Raw genomic sequence first — 17,243 nt, forward strand, 5'->3', positions numbered from 1 at the left:
CACCAACAATAACACAATCACAATCTACTAATGGCCAAGATTTTTACCACAATCTAAATTATTATAGAATTAAACTTGTCTATCAAATTATTCCAGCTCAGTTACAGGTCAGATCTGTAGACAACCTTGCCGACTTTTTGTATTGTGCTGAATATCTAAAATTTGATTTGATTAAACACCTATTACCATTGTAAACATATCATTGCCTGTCTTTGTGCACTGATAAATGGATAATAGTTGTGTAAATGTTTTATAGACATTTTATAGACTGTATCCCGTCTAAGGCTCTGATATTTATTCAATTTCTTACGGCTGCTAAAATGAGTAGCTCTCTGGCATTTTCGTTTTATAAAGGGAGCTCATCAGAGGAAAACGGTTGGAGATACCAGCTCTAAACTAAATTTTCTAGTTTTCTAATGACAGTGAACATAAATATAAAATCTTGGTGGAGTCCAGTGGTGCTCTCCTGTCCTCCTCTGGTGCATGTAACAGAGATAAACTGACAACTCCATGAGCGGCTTAACCAACCTAATGATCCTTTAGTTCGCCTTAAGCCCCATGTGTGAGAAGACCAGGGAGAGGGCAGAGAGGAAGAGAGATGCAGAGAAAGGGAAGGAGAGAGGAGGAAGGGAGGGAGAGGAGGAGGGAGGGAGGACTGAGTGCTGCAGTGGCTGTAACGGATACCCTTGTGTGTTCCTATTGCCCCGGTACCAGCCCGCTCCACCCAGGCCGGCCCGCGAAAGAGTGGGGGTCCCCTGGGAAGAGGACAGGACGGGACGGGGGGAGCGGGCGGAGGGGCGGAGGTGGGGGCTTTCAAACGCAGAGAAAAGAGAGGAATCGAATCCAGGTCCAATCTCCCTGAGTCTACAGTATGCAGTGTATGTGAGTAGGGCAGCCGGCTGTAAGGGGATCTGAGGGGCACTGTACAATGGACCAAGAGGAGAGGACAGGAACAGGACTTAAAGCACTGATATCAGGAGTGTGTAGGCAACTTTTAATGTTGTTTGTGCAGAAAAAAAACAGGACTGGAGTTGCAAATGCAGAGCGTGCTGCAGTAAATTGTTCTCAAGTAAGAGCATTGTTACTTCAAAATAATCTTACTCAAGAAAAAGTGCAAGTTCCATATTTTTCAGACGATACCGCAAGTCGCACCAGCCAAAAAATGCATAACGGAGAAGAAACATACGTCGCACCGGACAATAAGGGGAAATGAATTTGGTCAAATCGGAGACCAAGATCCAACATTTCATCTTGAAAGGCAAATTATAGTAATAACAATAGAATAGAAAACAACAGGCTGTTAACGTCACATATGAACAGTTCTTCAGATGAATATAATATAAACAACAGAACAAATTTACCAAACTCTCCATCTCACTCCAAATCACCACTGAATTCTTCATGCTCGGTGTCTCTTCTGAGCAACTCCACAACCTCTGGAGGTAAAAGGAGCTCCAGACTTAGCATCAGTTAAAGTTAGAATTATTCTGAATCCTGACAGGATAGTTTTGGTTGTCACTGAAGTCTCTTAAATAATTTTTTTTTAGTGGTACAGAAGTAATGGTGCGATCGACTGACATGATCCCAGACAGGACAGTGTCTTTCTGCAGGAGACATGCACAGTAGAGTAAAGTGACAGTAATGCAGGAGTAATACGAGTAGCAGATATCAGAATAGTTAAATACTTTATATACATTATACATAATACATTTACTTTCACTTTAAATTTCAGAAATGACCTCCATGATTGGACTGAAACCCCCTTAAACTCTTTTATTACTTTTTTCCAATTTGATATTTTAAGCCAATAAATGCATGTACATATTTTTAATACATAATCTTAAAATAGTAATTATTTGCTTTGAATCAACATAAAATAATGAAATGTATACTTATTTGTAAGTCTTTTCCCACTTTAAAGAAGGTATATTTGTACTTTGTACTGCTGACAAATCTGTACACAATAGATCATTGTTTCCCAAAGGCTGGGTCATGACCTTCAGGTGGGTCACAAGAGATTTATTTTGGCTCACTTTGTCACGATCTCCATGTAGGTCTGCAATATACAGTTCTGACACTAATATGTTAAGACATGTTTTGTATAATTTCAAATCTTTTTGTCATCATTTTATTGACATTTTGTTCCAGTAGTGCTGATTCAACTTGGTTCATCAGCTGGTTTCAATTTGTGGAAACCAGCTCACTGCTATTTGATCGTGATGTATGTACTGCACCAGAGAAAGAAGGGCAATAACGTCTTTCCTCTTGATAAAATTCACCACAACATTCACTTTACATCCTTGATCTCGGGAATCGTTGCCAACACAGAATGTCTGTCTTCGTCTGCATCCATCTCGACCACTTTGTTTACTGTTGTGCTGTACCACAAAAGACACTCAGACAGGCGCTTGTGTTTGACGTCATGGCTTCACAGCTCTTTGCTGATTGGCTGGTGTGCAGTCTACAACTTCTGTGGTTCTTGCAAACCGTTTAGTGTATTCTGATTCCTGACCGAAACGAAATTGAGCGAAGGCACTAGGTGGCACCAGCCTCACTAGGTTCAACTGAATGTTGAAAAGAAAAATAAATGTTTGACTGTTTTTCATTGTTTAAAACTTGAGTAATACTAATTGTTTAGAGAGACACAATCACTCAGTCAACAATAACATATCCTCATTAATGTTCAATAATGATCAAATCCACCTTTATTTTGTGATTTACGAATAATGTCTATTGACTTGGTTATGAAGTCCAATGAGATTCATTTGTCTTCCAATATTCTATGTTATTGTTTTTTTTTTTCAGACCTAGAGTGTTGTTTCATACCTGACAGTTTCGACTGCTCACTAGCGTCTTCCTCAGAGTCACGTGATGTTGCTGTACGTGTCCAGTACTGATTTAATGGCGCTGTCTTTACCGGTGGAGGCAGGATGACAGCGCCACCTGCAGTCCCACTTCCTCAGGACACATCCCAGGTGTGTGAGAGTAAAAAAGCCCCCTCGTCCCGGTTTCAGTCCTGTGGGCACGTTTCCATTTCGATTGCTTCTTTAATCCAGCGGCGATGTTTGTTTCCTCTGTCCCAATATGTTTGCTCCTCCCAATCATAACGTGGTTCTCTCTTTTGCAATGGTCAGAAATGGCCGATTTGAGTTGTTCCTGTTCTGCTTTGTGTTTTGTTGCTCGTGTGCACGCCTTCGCCTTCGAGGAATCGGACTGCAGATGGCGCTGTCGTCCTGCCTCCACCGGTAGGAAGACAGCCAAAACCTGTTTAAATCAGCTGACTGGACACGTCACAGCAACATCACGTGACTCTGAGGAAGACGCTTACGAAACTGTCAGATATGAAACAACACTCTATTGAAAAAAAGAACCTAATAACTTGGGTTATGAAGGTTTGTGACTTTGAAAATATGGGTCCCCAGAGAAAAAAGTTTGGAAAACACTGCTTTATATTTAAATAGGACCTTTTGAGAATGAATGGGACAAAAATTACACCTGTCTCCAGACTTCCTGGTTTGGAGGCGAGTGATCGATAGCTTCCACAAACTCATCTGTGTGTGAACTGAGGTGAGCCCGGAAACAGTCGGGTGTCAGGTGAGTGCACCCGTGGGTGAGGTTTAGGTGGGCCGCAGAAACCGCCGCTCCGATGTGTGGCAGACTTTTGTATAGACATAACCCCTGTCCCACCTCTGTCAGCGCTCTCATGTTCTAGGTGTGAACAAGGCTGAACGCACCCGCAGGTCAAATCACTTCCCAACGTTTCATGTTGGCAGTAGTCAGTCAATACAGAAGAGAGGGGGAGGGGAAGAGAGGGAGAGAAAGAATGAGAGATGGGAGAGAAAGAAGGACAAGTGGGGCAGAAAAGAGGAGAGACAGTAGTAGATACATGAGAGAGGGGAGAGGATTTGGAAGTGAAAAGAAAGAGAAAGAAAGACGGAAGTAGATTTGTGAAAGAGGGACGAGGATATGGAGATGAAGAGACTGGGGGTTGAGAGAAAGAGATAGATTGACAGGGAGAGATAAAGAGAGAGGAAACAGGAAGAAGGGAGAGAAGAGAGAGGGAGGGAAGGGAGAAATGGCAGGGAGAGAAACGAGGGAGAAGGACATACAGAAGAGAAGAGGATATGGAAGTGAAGAGACAAGGAAGGAAGGGAAAGAGAGAGAGAAAGAGAAAGGAAAGGGCACGAGATGGAGAGAAGACAGGAGAAGTGGTGAGAGAGATGGAAGAAAAGGGTGAGAAAGTGAAAGAGGAAGGGTGAGAGAGAAGAGAAGGAAGGAAAGGGGGAGACACGAGCAAGGGAGAGAATGGGAGAGGAGAGGAAGGGAAGGGAAGAGATGGAGAGAGTGTGGTGGGTGACAATGGCAGAGAGAAAAGAAGGGAAGGGAGAAAAAAGCGAAGTAGGGAGTAGACGAGAGCGAGATGGAGAAAGACAGAGAGAAAGAGTAGAAAAAAAAGATGGGGTAGGGGGAGAGAAAGAGAGACAAATTAGGGGAGGAGAGCAAGAAGGAAGAGAAAGCGATAAATGGATAGGGAGGGAGGGATGGAGAAAGAGAGAGGAGAGGAAGAGGGGAGAGAAGAGGGGCAGGAAAAGAGGGGGCAGAAAGAGAGAGGGAGGGGGACAGCGATAAAGAATGAGAGATGGGAGGGAGAGGAACAAGGGGGAAGGACAGACAGAAAAGGAGAGGATATGGAAGTGAAGAGACAGGGAAGGAAGAGAAAAAGAGAGAGAGAGAGGAAAGGGCAGGAGAGAGAGAAGAGATGGAGAGAGCACAGGGGAGAGAGAAGACAGGAGAAGAGTTGGAAGAAAAGTGGGAGACGGTGAGAGAGAAAAGAAGGAAAGGAAGGCAGAGGCAGCAGCAAGGGAGAGGAGAGGGAGGGAAGAGATGGAGAGAAGGAAGAAGAGATGGGGTAGAGGTAGGTAGGGAGAGAGAAAGAGAGACAAAGGAAGTGGAGGAGAGCAAGGAAGGAAGAGAAAGTGATAGATTGATAGGAAGGGAAGGAGAAAGAGAGAGGAGCGAGGAGGACAGGAAGAGGGGAGAGAAGAGGGAGGGAGGGGGACAGTGAGAAAGAATGGGAGGGTGAAAGATGGGAGGGAGAGGAACGAGGGGGAAGGACAGACAGAAGGGAAGAGGATATGGAAGTGAGAGAGAGAGAGAGGAAAGGGCAGGAGAGAGAGAGGAGATGGAGAGAGCACGGGGGGAAACAGGAGGGGTGAGAGAGAAGACAGGAGGGATTGAGAGATGAGAGAAGGAAAAAAGGAAGACAGGCGCAAAGGAGAGAAAGGGAGAGGGAGGAGAGAAAAAAGTGAAGTAGAGGGTAGACGAGAGCGAGATGGAGAAAGATAGGAAAGACAGAGAGACAGAGAAGGAAGAGAAAGAGTTTAAAAAAAAAGAAATGGTGACGGGGGAGAGAAAGCGAGACGAAGTAGGGGAGGAAAGCAAAAAGGAAGTAAAAGTGCAACAGGCATAGAAAGAGGCGAGAATGAGGAGAAGGAGAGAGACAGGAGAGAGTGGAGAAGAGAAAGAGGAGCGAGAGAATAGAAAGAGGGAGAGAAGAGGTCCGCACGCTCCGGAAACTCGAGCCGTCCTCAGTCATTGGGTGTCAAAGGGAGTGAATAGCCTCGCAGTTAAGGTGTTTCCTATTGGGAAGTATAGCTGTGCACAATGCTCCCGAGCACACACCCAACACTCTGAAAGACATTCTCACTTTGAAATCACAGAAGCGAGATCTTTCACTCTGCAGGACCTCCTCTCTCCAGGACACACACACCAAAATACTCGAGCAAGGCAGTTAGTTCCGGCTAAACAGAGGAAGAGGAATATTTTACTTTTACTTGTACATATACATTTGCATAATTATGACTTATTTTACACCAACTCTTGTTATTTTTGCTACTTAGTTTGAATTATTATTACCACTTATATTGTTGATTTTTGTTATTATGATGCGTGAGCTACTGCATCCAAATAATTTCCCTTGTGCATCAATAAAGTTTGTCTAAGTTTAAGAATTTTTATCATATCACATTTTAATATGAGAGATAGATAGATAGATAGATAGATTTCAGTGACTTAAAGGTTGTATGGAGGATTTTTTTTGTTTTTTTTTTTGTTTCAAATTGTCAATGATAGCATTATAGAGGTGCAGTAGCCTTGTAATTATGATGACCAAAAAAAAGAGAATAAAAATTCATCAACTCTGGACGTGGTGGGGCTAAACATTTGCCAATAGATAACGACACTGCCTTGTTATCTGTGAGCTGACAGGCTGTCAATCAATCTCCCTACGTTTCTAGCGTAACTGACTTGCCTGCGCGCTGCCGGTACGTGGTTTACGTACGCCTGTCACGCAGTCCACAGACGCAAGACGCACAGACGCTGTTTACTCCACCAACGCAACAGTTCTTAGCGGCTTTTTTTGACCTATATCTTCCTCGCAGTTCGCACAAAGTTTGTTGCAATGGCGACAAGAATCCAGGAGCAGTTCGCCGCAAAAGAAAGTCCGTTTTTGAGGTCGCTGAAAGAAGAAGACAAGGGGAAAAGCAGCGAAAGCCCAAACTAAGGTGATTCTTATAGATTCATTCCAGCGATGGCGCGACTGAAGCAGACGCAGGGTCTAAAGACTGACGCACTGGTCGCCAAATTACTCCTGGACAGGTCACTTCTGCTTATTATGAAAACGTACTTTATTTCCAAGAGCTAGTCAAACGTTTTTCAGGACACACGAAAGCGATATCCTATGTCTGAAAACGTAATTTTCAGTGCAAAGAAAGAGTCCGCTTGCTGCTGCGTGTTGTAGCTAGTTCATTCGCACGGAATCTCCGCGCAACCTTCTCTGCACCCCTTTCCTGCTCCTGTCCCCGCTGCCCGTTCCGCTCTTCCCCCTGCTCCTCACTTCTCCGGGCACGGAATCTCCGCGCACCTCCCCTCTCCTCTCCCCTCTCCTCTCCTCCTCTCTCCTCTCTCCCTGCTCCTCACTTCTCGTCCGCGAACGAAATGTCCGCACACCCGCTCCCCCCGCTCCTCACTTCTCCGTCTTGCCTAACCAACACTGTAGTTAGTTGTTTACAAGTCATGTGCAGTGCACCGGCTGTAAACAAACCTGTTTCTGGCGTAAAGAGGAGGAGGGAGGAGGCGTTTCTACGTAGGAGCTGTAGGGGAGGGGGGGTGGTTTCACGCATGCGCAACATTTGAAAAAGGACAAACAGTCGCTGGATTTCTCGTTCCTTGGAAAATCCTCTATACAACCTTTAAACTGTGATACCGGATTTTTGAAAACTGAACCACAATTAAAACTGGACTGAACTGTTTTCAGTTCTGGTCTCAGTCTGGTCCCAATCTCAGTCCTGGTCTCAGTCCTTGGTCTCAGTCCCGGTCTGGTCCCGGTCTCAGTCCCAGTCTCAATCCCTGTCTGGTCCCAGTTGGGTCCTGATCTTAGTCCCGATCTTAGTCCCGATCTTAGTCCCGGTCTTAGTCCCGGTCTCAGTCCCGGTCTCAATCAAGATCTCAGTCCTGGTTCAGTTCCCAGTCTCAATAAGGTCTCAGTCCTCATCTCAGTCCTGGTCCTGGTCCCGGTCCCAGTTTAAGTCCTGGCCTCAGTCCTGGTCTGGTCCCGGACCTGGTTCAATCCTGGTTCAAGTCCTGGTTCAGTCCGTATGCGACACAAAAGTCCGGTATCACAGTTTAAGTCACAGAAACGAGAAATGGTCGTTATCTGTTTTTTTGTTTTTTTGTTTTTTTTGTTTTTCATTATTCATTTAAACACAAAATTGAAAACTGGAAAAAAAATAAATAAATAAAATGTTATCTGTAGACAAATAATGAAGAAAACTGTTGTTTTTTTGTTTTCTTATTTTTTGGTTTTATTTTGAAAAACGAATGAACAGATGATACACAGATTATAGACAGATAGATTCAATTTCAGCAGCAGCAACATATGATTACTACTAGTGTTTTGTTTATTAATAGGATCCTGCCTCATCCTGGGTTTCATTTAAGATAATCTACATGCAAAGATATTTACTTTTCAGCCATATAAAAACTCTTTAATACAAAATGCACTATACTAGTCAAAAGTCAAAATTTTTCTTCTTTATTTCCATAATTATTTGCATTGTAGTTTATCACTTTATTGGTTTAGTAATGCTTCCAAGATGTTGCATGTAATCTTACTGTGTTATGTTATCTTACAATGTCACAGTTTCAGAGGGAGGTCAGGGAAAACACGTGAGTTTTAGGTTACATTTATATGGTGATGGTCTGAACAAAAGATGCAAAAGTGGTGTCACGTCTTCACTTTTTATTTTGCGTTTAGACGAGCGTTTTTGGGAGGAAATTTGTGTGCATACGGTGACATAAAAGTGTGTGGAATTTGATTGTGTATGCATGCCAGGCGACTCGGTGGTGATGTATGTGACGTAAATGTGTGCGCAACTTGGGCAGATCTGACCAGAGTTTTGTGTCTTGGGCAGTGTAGACGGAAACGCTATGGCGGAGCAACTTTTCTATTCTGGAGGGTGGTTTCAGATTTTTGTGTTTTTAAACCCCAAAAACGCCATCACCATCTAAACGAAAGACACTTCTGATAAAATATTTTGTTGCTTTTACCTGCAAGCGTTCTCATGTCAACAGGCCCTCAAATACAACATGGCTGCTATAGCAATTATCAATTAAAAAATAATATATTATATATTCTGAATGGTTAAAAGTCATCAAATGTCACCTATAAACAATCTGCTGAAACACATGAATACTGAGTGACTGTTTTTGAATGAAAAATATAAAAATGTATGCTTCACAAATATTTTACCTTATCTTGTTTGTTAAATGACGGCTCCACAAACTCCATTTATAATCTCATTGCTGAAAATCCTTTCAGCCGACAACAGTCACATCTGTGGGTTTGAATAATGGCACCACTTTCTGAAATGTGCAGGAAGATCAGAGGAGAAGACATGCTGCTGTGATAAAGAAAATGAATATTGTTCTCTAAATTTATGGAAGAAAACATTTTCAACATTCAGCTGTAATCTGCACGGCTGAAGCATCGGTGTTGTTCATCATGGAGGATTCTGATTTTAAAATGAAATGCATTTCTCTTTTCTGCTCAAAGAGGATGGATGGGTTTGTTTACAAAAGAGTGTCTGTGTGCAGGGCAAGGGATACACAGAGTAGGGTGTCTACACTCCAACTAGTCTAAACAATTATATATTCAAATGTGATCCTTTTTTGTTTTTATTATTTATAGATTGTATTGTAAAATGTCTGGAGAACAACCCCCAGACCCCCTCTCTCTGTGTACTCCCCACACTGTTGGGTCCTGTACTCCTGACTGGTCGTGACACCCACAGGAGCAGAAGCTGCAGTCCTCAGACATGCATGTATCAGACAGACACAGTGTAACTGAGCCACAGGGATAATCGCTGCACTATTGTCACATCCTCAATGGCCGTCACCCAAGACTCCTCATGTTCCTGAGCATGTCCATGTGCTTTGAAGGTGCTGCACACAAAGAGCCCAGCCCTGCCCACAACAAAGACCTGCAGACCCCGCTTCACCTACGGGAGCCTTCCAGGGACAAACCACACACACTCACAGTCACTTCCTCCAACTCTGATATCATGTTTATGTGTGTGTAACCTGATGTAGATGAAAATAAAAGATGCACAATGTAGGTTTTCAAATGAAGGTTCTGTCACCTTTTTGTCTCCATGGAGATATGTTTTGCTTTGCATAGAATGTCCCACAGTATGGCATTGCATTTGTTCTTTTTAGAATCAAGCTTGGTGCAGTGAACTCAGTAACCTGTTTCTTCGCAAAATAATCTCCTGTAATTAAATAAATGTAAGATTGGGAAATATGGACCGTATACCCTATAGGGCAGTAGTTTGTTTTGAAAAGCCTCCCACACTGCCTGGTACAGATATAAACATTCACTTTCTAGGTTTTGTGGTTTTGTATAAAATAAAGTTTAAATGTATTTGCAAAATTGTTATGGTTATGCTGTTTTGTTAGCCAGGCAGGTGCCACCTAGTGCCTCCGCTCAATTTAATTTCTCTCAAGTGACTAGGTCAGGAATCAGAATACACTAGACAGTTTGCAAGGACCACGGAAGTTGTAGACCGCGCACCGGCCAATCAGCGAAGAGTTGAGAAGCCATGACGTCAAACTCAAGCACCTGTCTGGGTCCTTTTTGTGGTGCAGCACAACAGTAAACAAAATGGTTGAGATGGATGTAGACGATACAAACTTTGCATTTTTTACTGGACGTTTAATTTCCAAGTTCACCTCGCAGAAACGATAATGATCACTGACAGACATGTTCACTCTCAGCTTTATTTGCTGTTGTACCGGCAATTACTTGGAGAGTTCTGGTGCATTATATATGTCACAACCAAATAGCAGCGATTGGTTAAATTATAAAAGTACCCGCCTACCGACGAGTGAACGAATCCTAATGCTGCAAGGTCAGACGTGAAGTGAAACCGGTTCATGAATCAGGCTTCTGTTTTGGTGCAGTCTGTCCAGTATGTAGAATGCAAAGTAAAGTATGAAAGAAATGTTAATTAAATGATCATTTGCACTAGACTAATTTTGCCACTAAACACTACAGTTAGTGAATGAAGCAAAACACTGCTACACAGGGAACTATTTCCTAACAAAGTTCTATGTATGGTTTCCCATCACCAAATACATCCCTGTTTTTTTTCCAAATTTGCAATGTTTGATATCTAACTTCCTTATTCCTGCCTCATAAACAACTCTTTTTAATCCAGATAAAGAGGAGAAATGTCCCATGAGGTCTTTTGGTCCAAAGTGACTCACAGGTGTTTTGTTGTCCCCCAAACAATGACATCATAAACACTGAGTCATCTGTGTCCAGGATCATTACAAATCCGATTAATATTTCACGGTCAGGGTTCCCAATTAAGGGAAGACGTAATATTCTGGTAATGTTACAAACAAAAACAAAGCTGCTGGTCAACCAAGCCCCTACTCAATCTTTAATGAGTGATGTAACACTGGAGGTCAGGCACTCAGGTTAACAAAACATAATTGAAAACATCATTTTAAAGTAGCTGTCAAAGGATAACTGCAACCCCCCAATCATAGAGGAGACAAAAACATGACTAAAGTTAGAAATTTTGATTACCTTTAATTTATTGTGGATAATTATGCTATATTGTGCCCAAAGCTGACAAGATACAGACCTAAACTTGCAACACTAAACAGCTATTACCCTAAAGTCTGTATACGAATTTCATTAACTTAGAACATTTTAATTCTGTTAAAAACTAGTAATAGTCTAAAACTATTCAAAACATAACATAAAAGCAGTGATCAATGGCAAACTGGACTCACATTTGTCCGATAGAAGAGATGTACATTTCAGCTCAGTGAAAAATCAACATGATCTATAGAAATTTTGTTTATCATAAATTTATTGTGGATCATTTTGCTATATTTTCATAATGAATACTGCTGACCACACTTTAAAATATATCTTACAGACTTAAAACTTGCAACTCTCAACAACTTTTACCCAAATGTGGAAGAGTTTCACTCTCCTCGGGGTCACATTGACCCGAATAATATTTTTTTTTTCCTTCCCACTCTCTTGGGGCGGGTCAATCAGACCCAAAAATGTATTTTCTTGCCTGGCGAGAATTTATTTGAAAATAAATTTTTGGGTCTGATTGACCCACCCCAAGAGAGCAGGAAGGAAAAAAAAAAAATTCTTCAGGTCAATGTGACCCCGAGGAGAGCGTGAGGGTTTTAAAGTGATTCTGGGTCCGGAAAGTCGACTGCATGATTCCATGTAAAAAAAGTTAAAACTGTATTTCAGAACATGCTCCATGGAAATAGACATGATTTATGCCATACTGTGAAATATTATAGCCACACAAACAACATTTGGAAACAAACAATAGGGCAACCTCCAGGCCAAATAAGAGTCAGGTTTATGGAGATGCAAGTCAGAAAACATGTTTTTTTTTCAATTTTTCAGTGCTATAAAAACATCCACTAAAGAAATTTACAAATAAATAAATATATTATTCTTATTCTTATTATCATCATTACTATTATTATTATTATTATTTAGTATTTTAGTATATTTTTTGGCAGAAAAAAAAAGTTACATGCTTTATTTTTACACTTGTATTTGTTGTAAAGTTAAGATCACATATACATAGTAAAAGTATCCATGACTTCAGTACACAGTTTGTACTAGAAGGCCGTGCACCTCCAGAGCCCCCCTGCCCTCCCCGTCCCCCTGCGCTGGTGTGTCTCTGTGGGACAGCAGATGGAGACCATGGCCCAGTTCTGCCTTTTGTTCGGGTCCCCAGAGAGCAGTGGCTTTTGGGCAGGAGCACAGGCCGGCTCCACATATCTCATACAAAATGCAAGTGGCTTTTCTTTTCATTAACAAGAAAGAAGCGCAGGAATGCATGTACTATTTTGAATACACAGAGTCCAAAGAAAAGGATGGGTGCTGGAGGATTAGATCACCTACAGGCCTGTGGGATTCATTCAGATGCATGAAAAAAATTATCTGAAGGAGCCGGTTTACTTAGATGCACAAACTGTAGTTACTGTAAAAATGTTAAAATCAACAAATGTATTTAATAACAACACAAGGAGTTTAATATGATGTATAAAGATGCACTAAAAATATACTCAAGGATCAAATGTCATCTGGAACAAAAGATACCAAATACCAAATAAGATAAACAGCAGACCAATGGAAGCTTGGTCACTGAAACTTGTTGTCATGTTTGGGCACTTCAATATTCTGTAGTCATTTTGCTTACTTTAGTTTAATTAAAATATATATTCATTCATTTATTTGATTAGGACCAGGCCTGTTACTGTACAGATATGATACAAAATGAATGCATTATATTCTTTGTTTAACAGAACTTGTAAAAATCTGATGAAAATTTAAAACTACCCATCAAACAAAAGAAACTGATCAGAGATGGATGGATTCATCACCGAGTGTTTAACTCACATAATGTGCTAAATAATGACTCAAGTACGTCTAAAAAGTATTTGGAGAGAGTACTTGAGCATTGCTTGGATGTAAAATGTATTTATAAAATGTGATTTATGACTTTTACTTAAGTATGACAATTGTTACTTCAAATGAAATACTCAAATAGAATATTGTGTGAGAAAACTACTCTGAAAAGTACAATTTCTTCAAAAAGTTACTCGAGTAAACATAATGTAACATCAGTGCCATTGATAGAGGTTCTTCGACAGCAGTCGTGTGCTCGTGCGTCGTTGCATCTCAGGTTCTTGATGCACACGGCACACTGTTGTTATTTTTCATAACGTTCGTGCGTAAATAATTAATGTGCGTGAAACCGTTACGCCACTGCGCGCGCTGCATCCCACCTGTTGACGCACAGAGCGCACTGTTGTAACGCATCAGACCACCGCCTTTTTATGGCTCACTGAAAAACAGTGGACAGGTTCTTCAAACGTGTCTCTATTTAACCCATATTTGTTTAGCCGATGTATAAAGGTCATATGAGGCCAACTAACACACGTATTTCTGCCCCTTGAGTGTTTTCCTGCACATTCCAGTTGTTGGTTCCGTCTGGCCGTGCGCTTTGGAGACATGTGCCCACAGATGATGCTTGGTGCACCTGTAGCTTCACGTTCATTTAACAGTTTTTAAAGAGTGGTGGGGTCTGAAATGGACTGACACCAGAGCGCGCTGATCGTAACTCGAGTCTGCAGCATCACTGATCATATCAATTATTTGAATAATTTAAACATCATCTCTTTATCCCGTCTCTCCCGGGACGCTGTGATTGGCTGAGCGGAGGGGGCGGACACTTATGACAGGTACACTGCAGGTGCGTTCATCAATAATTCGTGCAGTCTCATTCTGCAACTGTCCAAAGAGTGGGCCGCGCGTGCACGGGGAGTGTGGTGCGCGCGTTCGTTCATTTGTTGAAAGAAAAAGAGAAAGAACAAACTAAAGAGCAGGAGGGAGGGGCCCGGTCTTTCTTTGGCCAAAGTGTGTTGCTCTCGAGGCGAGTCCTCGGGGACCTGCTGGGACCCGCGAGCGCTCACCAGCTGACAGCGCGTGCTCCGTGAGGCCATCCAACACCTCGGCCCACGAGCACACAACAATGGGCTCCAAATGCACGCTCCCGAGTCCAACAGTGGCACAGAGCGCACGGGCAGGGCCCTGCGCCTCTCACCCGCACCGCTGTACGCCACTGTCTCATTCTAACGCACAGTTTACGACCCTCACGCGCTCACTCACACCGGGGCTCGTGCACTACAGCATATGGCTAGCGAGCGCGTGCTGGTCACGTTTCAGTTGTAGACACTTTCCTATAAATTACGTAAGAATGGTTCAAATGTCCTAACTTTATTTAACTAAATCATCCGCCAGAAACAGAGTCATGTGACACAGGCCCGCGGCGCTCGACAGCTCTAGGCCTACGTGCAAATGCACACAAGTCTTATGGAGAAGAAGAAGAAAAACAAACAAACAAACAAAAAAAAAAAACATAAGAAAATAATGATGATAATAATAATCAAGGGCGCATCACAACGATGTGTTTATGCTTAAAACATGCAATTGAGTGCAAACCTAAATTAAAGGCTAAACGCGACAAAGGCCTGTCTAACACCTCGTTTTTATTTTCATTATTTTGTTTATTTATTTTTAATTTTATTTTTAAGTGGTCTAGCTATAGTCTTCTCAGTAAAGTTGTTTAGCCTGCTGTAATAGGCTATCTTTGCTTGTGGAAATGGAACAAAAGAGATTTATTTTTCAGTTCACGTTTTTATTTTCATAATCAAATTCATATGACAATGAATGGCAAATGATTGAGCAAAATCACAATAGTTTTATAAAAAGCAAATCAAATTCAACGCAATAAATACAGTTGATCTCATCAAGAGAAACCACACAGTGTTTACAAAAGACTCATGGCTACGTTAAATTAAGGCTATCCCATTGGCGGTTCTACACTAAAAGAAAAAAAAAAAAAAACACATTATGGGAGAACACAAACAGAGCAAGCCTCTGGCTCGCGTTTAAAGTGCACATCATGAACTTTTGAAGTTGCAAAACAATATACAAAAGTCTGTACAAGATAGTTATAAAAACTAAAAACATTTTCCAAACTGAAATGGGACTTGCTACAAAAAATGACACGTATCAAACGGCGTGAGTCTGGAAGACTTTTGGTCGGAGTGGCGGTGGACCCATGGCAGTGCTGCGCGCAACATGGCACAGGGCTCAGGCCGCGTCTCCATGGAAACTGACATTACTGTACATCTATTGGCAGAACCGAATCAGGCCAACTATAATATAATTCATCTTTAGGCTATGTTACAGATAAAAATAGACTTCTTCTCACTGAACAGGGCACAGGCGTAGTCACCCTGCAAAGGCCTTAAGAGCAACAGGTCATTGACACGGTGTACGGGGCACAGTTCTCAGTGAGCTGGGAATGACGGGAATATAAAATAAGTTTTAGCTTCAGAAGGGCACGTGCTGCTGGTGGTGCGTGAGCTCCGGAAGCTCGTCCTCTTCACTGGACTGCAGCTCGAGCGCGTTCTCGTCAGAGTCACTGAAGTGCGAGCGCGGGGAGAACTCTCCGTCGCTCCGTGGAGAGGCTTTACGCACAGAGTCCGAGGCCGAGCACAGAGCCTCCTCCAGGGAAGAGAACGGCGCAAAGGACGCTCCGCTCATTTGCGCAGGTAAAGCTCCACCTGGTGCGGACGTGCCAGGTGACCCCAGCCTCACGTCCGCCTTTGGAGAGCCGGTGCTCGAACCCTCCGCGCATGCGCTTGGAGCGGGTCCCTGCAGAAGATCTGCCAGAGCGTTGATGTAGATTTGCGCCATCTGCAGAGTCTCGTATTTGGACAGTTTCTTGTCGTTGTCAAACGCGGGGATGACGCTGCGCAGTTCATCAAATGCGTGGTTCAGACCGTGCATGCGCCTCCTCTCACGCGCGTTTGCGGCCACGCGCCTCTGTTTCTGAATGCCGTTGGTGGGTTTACTGGAGGGAGCTCTCTGTCTGCTGGGGCCGTCCTCTGAGCCACTGACAGCGCCTTTGAGGCGGCACAAATCCCGTACCTTGACCGAGGATGGAGCTGGACTCTTGGCGGTTTTTCTGAAACTTGGAGGGCTGGGCAGTCCGGAGGAGCCAGGAGAGACGCTCTCTGCATGGGGACAGACATGGCGTTAAAGCACGTGCGCAAAAGTTTTGAAAGTCCAAAGTCTGAAACTGGATGGTGCAAAATTGTAAATGGAGCAGTTCTTACCGTAAGATCCAGTGCTGGGGCAGGGAGAGTGGCGCAGGTACTCCGGGGAGGAGCAGGTGCCAGCGGGCTGCAGAGGGGCCAGCCAAGCGCTTGGGTCTCCGTTACTGTCCACGAGCGTGAGCTCCCCGGTGCCTGTCCCGTCTAGGAGAGCGCTGCTGTGGCGCACTTTGGTCCAGTCTTCCATCACAGGTAGGACGTCCATGATGCAGACGCAACGGGTGTTCTCTGTCTCGGTAGGAAAACACAAACAGTGGACTGTCCACGCGCTTATATTGCGAGAGTCGCGTGCAGGACTCCTTCTCTGGTGTCTCTAGACGCAGCGTCTCCTTAAAAAGCGGCACGCGCCTGGGAGCCCCCCTCCTCACGCAGGTCGCGTGTGGACGTCCAATGAGGAGTGGCGCTGACCCGAGAGAGCTGATTATGGCCCTCCCTCCGCAGAGCCACTGTTTACGAGAGCGTCAGTTTATGAGGCTTTAACGCAAGGGACGTAAGGAGAACCTCCCGCAGGACGCACGTGCACGGGAAGACCATATAGGTGAGAAGTGTGGACAGCACGAGACCAGAGGTCAGTAGGGTCCCACACCAAGTGAAAGTTCGAAATGTGTTTGTCAAAAATATAATAATTCTATCAATGTAGGATGATTGTGCGTACAGGCCTGTCAGAGCATCGCGGCTATATTCAACTCTTCTGACTTTATTTTATTGTAACAGTTCAATCTGTTTATCAAAAACGTCTGTGATAGCTACTTAGACACAAGTAACAAATGCACTGGTCCAAAACCGTAAGACTTAACCTGTAATGTCATTAAGGTTTAACAAGTGATGGAATCAGGAGGAACTTCAGGTTGTCCTCGTGACTCCATTTCTGTTTCTTTCCGGCACATTAATGTTTTTGTCACTTTATAGTAGCCTACAGGGTCTCAGTTTTTGCTGTTAGGGCA

General features: G+C 43.2%; 1 protein-coding gene across 1 annotated transcript; it reads right to left on the minus strand.

Annotated features, from left to right (window-relative positions):
- Positions 1 to 15,514: 15,514 nt before the first annotated feature.
- atoh1a (atonal bHLH transcription factor 1a) lies at positions 15,515 to 16,504 on the minus strand. The gene is made up of 2 exons (XM_055161958.1): positions 16,303 to 16,504; positions 15,515 to 16,200 (listed from the first exon to the last, which is right to left on the minus strand). The coding sequence occupies exons 1-2, from the start codon at positions 16,502 to 16,504 to the stop codon at positions 15,515 to 15,517; spliced, it is 888 nt and encodes a 295-aa protein (XP_055017933.1).
- Positions 16,505 to 17,243: the final 739 nt, after the last annotated feature.

Source organism: Boleophthalmus pectinirostris, unplaced genomic scaffold (genome assembly GCF_026225935.1).
Source record: "Boleophthalmus pectinirostris isolate CB_2022bp ecotype Guang Dong unplaced genomic scaffold, ASM2622593v1 HiC_scaffold_4, whole genome shotgun sequence".
NCBI classification, from domain to species: Eukaryota; Metazoa; Chordata; class Actinopteri; order Gobiiformes; family Gobiidae; genus Boleophthalmus; species Boleophthalmus pectinirostris.